Below are 5,442 nucleotides of genomic sequence, written 5' to 3' on the forward strand. Positions count from 1 at the left end.
TGGTGTCCCCGTGTCCCCCCACGCCCCCGCTGTCCCTGGTGTCCCCATGTCCCCCGACACCCCCGGTGTCCCCCCACACCCGTGATGTCCCCGGTGTCCCTGGTCTCCCATGTCCCCTGGTGTCCCGGTGTCCCCCCACACCCCTGGTGTCCCCCCACACCCGCGATGTCCCCGGTGTCCCGGTGTCCCCACCATGGCCGCCACGGGGAACAGGTAGGGGTGGTTGCAGCACTTCTTGAGGTCCATCATGATGTTGAGCAGCGACACCTGGTTGCCGCCGCCCCGCGAGTTCAGCGCCTCGAAGTTCCTCGTCAGGATGTACTTGTAGTACTTCCTGCGGGGACAGCGGTGCCACCGGCTGCTCTGGGGACACGGGGGGCAGGGGACAGCCCCGCGGGCAGGGGACAGCGCCTACTTCTGCATGGGGCTGAGCTCCACGCGCACGATCAGCTCCGTCTTGGCCGGCATGTTCTTGAAGACGTCGGCCTTGAGGCGCCGCAGCATGTGGGGGCCCAGCAGGTCGTGCAGCTTCTTGATCTGGTCCTCCTTGGAGATGTCGGCAAACTCCTCCAGGAACCCCTCCAGGTTACTGGGGACACGGGGACAGGGTCACCACAGGGACATGGAGGGGACACGGGGACAGGGAGGGACACAGGAACCCCTCCAGGTTACTGGGGACAGGGGGACAGGGTCACCGTGGGGACATGGAGGGGACACAGGGACAGGGAGGGACACAGGGACCCCTCCAGGTTACTGGGGACAGGGGACAGGGTCACCGTGAGGACATCAGGATGTGGTGGGACAGGAGGGGATGGGAGTTGACAGGAGGAGACACAGGCAACAGGAGGTGACACAGGAGGTGGCACAGGAGGTGACACAGGTGATAGGAGGTGACATAGGTGACAGGAGGTGACACAAATGGCACAGGAGGTGACACAGGAGGTGGCAGAGGTGATATGGAGGTGACAGAGGTGACCCAGGAGGTGACAGGAGGTGGCACAGGTGACAGAGGTGACCCAGGAGGTGGCAGAGGTGACACGGAGGTGGCATAGGTGACAGGAGGTGACCCAGGAGGTGGCAGAGGTGACCCAGGAGGAGGCACAGGAGGTGGCACAGGTGACCCAGGTGGCACAGATGACATGGAGGTGACACAGGAGGTGGCACAGGTGGCAGAGGTGACCCAGGAGGTGGCAGAGGTGTCCCGGGACGCACTTGAAGCGCTCGGGCGTGAGGAAGTTGAGCAGGTGGAAGAGCTCCTCCAGGTTGTTCTGCAGCGGGGTCCCCGTCAGCAGCAGCTTGTGCTCGATCTTGTACCCGTTGAGCACCCGGAAAAACTGCGGGGACACGGCCTCAGACCCCGAAATCCACCGGGGGCACCCCAAAACACACCTGGGGACACCCTGAAACACCCTGGGGACACCCTGAAACACACCTCGGCACCCCAAAACACACCTGGGGACACCCTGAAACACACCTGGGGACACCCTGAAACACACTTGGGGACACGGCCTCAGACCCCAAAATCCACCAGGGGCACCCCTGACACCTTCCTGAGCACCCTCAGACCCTGAAATCAGGGATCCCTGGGTTCTGGGGTACCCCCACCCACACCCCCAGCTTTTGGGGTGCCCCCCACCCACATCCCGGGGTTTTGGGGTGCCCCCCACCCATATCCCTGGGTTTTGGGGTGCCCCCAGCCCCACGGGAGGTTTTGGGGAGCCTCCAGCCCCATGGCCGGGTTTTGGGGTGCCCCCCACCTTGGACTGGTTGTTCTTGGGGCGGTGGGCCTCGTCCACCACCAGGCAGGGACCCAACAACCCCCCACCCACACCCCGGGGTTTTGGGGTGCCCCCAGCCCCACGCCCCGGGTTTTGGGGTGCCCCCCACCTTGGACTGGTTGTTCTTGAGGCGGTGGGCCTCGTCCACCACCAGGCAGGGACCCAACAGCTCCCCACCCACATCCCGGGGTTTTGGGGTGCCCCCCTCAGCCATGCCTGGGTTTTGGGGTGCCCCCCAGCCCCATGCCCGGGTTTTGGGGTGCCCCCCACCTTGGACTGGTTGTTCTTGAGGCGGTGGGCCTCGTCCACCACCAGGCAGGGACCCAACAGCTCCCCACCCACATCCCGGGGTTTTGGGGTGCCCCCCTCAGCCATGCCTGGGTTTTGGGGTGCCCCCCAGCCCCATGCCCGGGTTTTGGGGTGCCCCCCACCTTGGACTGGTTGTTCTTGAGGCGGTGGGCCTCGTCCACCACCAGGCAGGGACCCAACAGCTCCCCACCCACATCCCGGGGTTTTGGGGTGCCCCCCTCAGCCATGCCTGGGTTTTGGGGTGTCCCCAGGTGTCCCCTGTCCCCACCTTCATCTTGAAGGCCTTCTTGCCGCCCTTCATGGCGGTGTCGTCGAAGGAGAACTCGTTCTCGCGGATGATGGCGCGGCTGTCCTTGTCCCCGGTGTAGGTGACCACGTAGAAGGCCGGGGCCCACATCTGGAACTCGCGCTCCCAGTTGATGATGGTGGAGAGCGGCGCGCTGACGAGGAACGGGCCCTTGGTGTGGCCCTGGGGGACACCGTGTCACACCCTGGGGACAGGCCCTGGGGACACTGTGTCACACCCTGGGGCACTGTCACACCCTGGGGCACTGTCACACCCTGGGGACAGGCCCTGGGGGCACTGTGTCACGCCCTGGGGACACTGTGTCACACCCTGGGGACACAGACGCACCCTGGTGACACCGTGTCACACCCTGGGGACAGGCCCTGGGGACACCATGTCACACCCTGGGGCACTGTCACACCCTGGGGGCACTTCACACCCTGGGGCACTGTCACACCCTGGGGCACTGTCACACCCTGGGGCACTGTCACACCCTGGGGCACTGTCACACCCTGGGGACACTGTGTCACATCATGGGGACACAGAAACACCCTGGGGACACTGTGTCACACCCTGGGGACACAGACGCACCCATGACCCAAGTGTCAGGTGCCACCCCCTGTCCCCCTTGTCCCCAAGTGTCCAGGTGCCCTCCCCAGCTGTCCATGTGCCACCCGCAGGTGCCACCCCCCCCTGTCCCCCAGCTGTCCAGGTGCCACCCCCAGCTGCCCCCTGTCCCCCAGCTGTCCAGGCGCCACCCCCAGCTGTCCCCTGTCCCCCAGCTGTCCAGGTGCCACCCCCAGCTGCCCCCTGTCCCCCAGCTGTCCAGGCGCCACCCCCAGCTGCCCCCCGCAGGTGTCCCCAGGTGTCCCCTGTCCCCACCTTCATCTTGAAGGCCTTCTTGCCGCCCTTCATGGCGGTGTCGTCGAAGGAGAACTCGTTCTCGCGGATGATGGCGCGGCTGTCCTTGTCCCCGGTGTAGGTGACCACGTAGAAGGCCGGGGCCCACATCTGGAACTCGCGCTCCCAGTTGATGATGGTGGAGAGCGGCGCGCTGACGAGGAACGGGCCCTTGGTGTGGCCCTGGGGGACACCGTGTCACACCCTGGGGACACCGTGTCACACCATGGGGACACTGTGTCACATCATGGGGACACAGAAACACCCTGAGGGCACTGTCACACGGGAACAGGCCCCTGGTGTGGCCCTGGGGGACACCGTGTCACACCCTGGGGACACCGTGTCACACCATGGGGACACTGTGTCACATCATGGGGACACAGAAACACCCTGAGGGCACTGTCACACGGGAACAGGCCCCTGGTGTGGCCCTGGGGGACACCGTGTCACACCCTGGGGACACCGTGTCACACCATGGGGACACTGTGTCACATCATGGGGACACAGAAACACCCTGGGGACACCGTGTCACACCCTGGGGGCACTGTGTCACACCCTGGGGACACTGTCACACCCTGGGGGCACTGTGTCACACCCTGGGGACACTGTCACACCCTGGGGGACAGGCCCTGGGGGACAGAGGTGCCCCCTGCCCCACACAGATGACCCTAGTGACCACATGAGTGACCCCTGCCCCACATGGGTGACCCTAGTGACCATGTGGATGACCCCAGGCCCACGTGGGTGACCCTAATGACCACGTGAGTGCCCCCCGGGTGCCCCCAGCCCCACGTGGGTGACCCCAATGCCCCACAGCCTCCCCCAAGGTGTCACAGGGCTCGGGGGAATGGGGTTTGGGGTGATTCAGAGCACCCCAAACCCCCACAAGGGGCTGGGAGAGGTGTGGAGGTGTTGGGGGAACTGGGTTTGGGGAGATTCAGGGCACCCCAAAAACCCACAGGGCTGGAGGTGTCACAGGTGTGTCAGGGGAATGGGGTTTGGGGGGAACTCAGGTGTCCAGGGATGTCCCAAAGGTCCTTGTGGGGTCCCCCCAGTTTTTGGGGTGCCCGGGTTTAGGGGTGCCCCGTTTTTGGGGTGCCCCGTTTTTGGGGTCACTCACGTCGTTGGTGGGCGAGTCGGGGGGCCCCTCCCCTGGCGTCTCCTTCTTCTTCTTCTTGTAGCGGCGCGGCTGGGCCGGGTCCTCGCCCATGAACACCTCCCTGGGACACGGGGACACAGGGACAGGAGGGACAGGAGGGGACAGCGGGGACATCAGGGGACATGAGAGGACAGCGGGGGTCAGCGGGGACAGCGGGGGACATCAGAGACAGGAGGGGACATCAGGGGACAGCCTGTAACCCCAGTGTCCCCCCCAGTGTCCCTCACCAGTGTTTCCAGCAGGCACATCCCTGTGTCCCCCATGTCCCATTGATGTCCCCAATGTCCCTCCCAGTGTCCCCAGTGTCCCTCACCGGTGCTTCCAGTAGGCACATCCCTGTAACCCCCATGTCCCCCTGATGTCCCTGTGTCCCCCGATGTCCCCAGTGTCCCCAGTGTCCCATTGATGTCCCCAGTGTCCCTCCCAGTGTCCCCAGTGTCCCTCACCGGTGCTTCCAGTAGGCACATCCCTGTGTCCCCCATGTCCCCCTGATGTCCCCCATGTCCCCAGTGTCCCCCGTGTCCCTCACCGGTGCTTCCAGTAGGCACATCCCTGTGTCCCCAGTGTCCCCAATGTCCCCTCAGTGTCCCTCCCAGTGTCCCCGGTGTCCCTCACCGGTGCTTCCAGTAGGCCAGCTTGTGCAGGTCGTAGTCGGGGATGGGCATCTCGTCCTCCTCCCAGGTGGCCTGGTCGTAGGGCAGGTCCCGCCACTTCACCAGGTAGTGGTACTGCCCCTTCCGGTCCACGCTGCGCGGCACCGCGTCACCCGGGGCAGGGGACAGGACAGCGGGGACAGCGTGGGGACACACCGGGGACAGCCAGGGACAGCCAGGGCACCGCGTCACCCGGGGCAGGGGACAGCGGGGACAGCGTGGGGACACACCGGGGACAGCCAGGGACAGCCAGGGCACCGCGTCACCCGGGGCAGGGGACAGCGGGGACAGCGTGGGGACACACCGGGGACAGCCAGGGACAGCCAGGGCACCGCGTCACCCGGGGCAGGGGACAGC

At 65.7% G+C, this 5,442-nt stretch overlaps 1 protein-coding gene across 1 annotated transcript in view; it reads right to left on the reverse strand.

Moving 5' to 3' along the window:
• LOC120505893 (chromodomain-helicase-DNA-binding protein 3-like) overlaps positions 1 to 5,442 on the reverse strand; it is a gene marked incomplete at its 3' end in the record, with an annotated part of 35,690 nt that overhangs the window by 15,063 nt on the left and 15,185 nt on the right. The window contains 8 exon segments of the mRNA XM_039716840.1: positions 193 to 334; positions 416 to 589; positions 1,213 to 1,334; positions 2,210 to 2,269; positions 2,356 to 2,556; positions 3,256 to 3,462; positions 4,394 to 4,493; positions 5,048 to 5,179. Coding sequence (XP_039572774.1) covers positions 193 to 334; positions 416 to 589; positions 1,213 to 1,334; positions 2,210 to 2,269; positions 2,356 to 2,556; positions 3,256 to 3,462; positions 4,394 to 4,493; positions 5,048 to 5,179 — 1,138 coding nt within the window.

This window comes from Passer montanus, unplaced genomic scaffold (assembly GCF_014805655.1).
Source record: "Passer montanus isolate IOZ18808 unplaced genomic scaffold, ASM1480565v1 scaffold368, whole genome shotgun sequence".
In the NCBI taxonomy this organism is placed as follows: domain Eukaryota; kingdom Metazoa; phylum Chordata; class Aves; order Passeriformes; family Passeridae; genus Passer; species Passer montanus.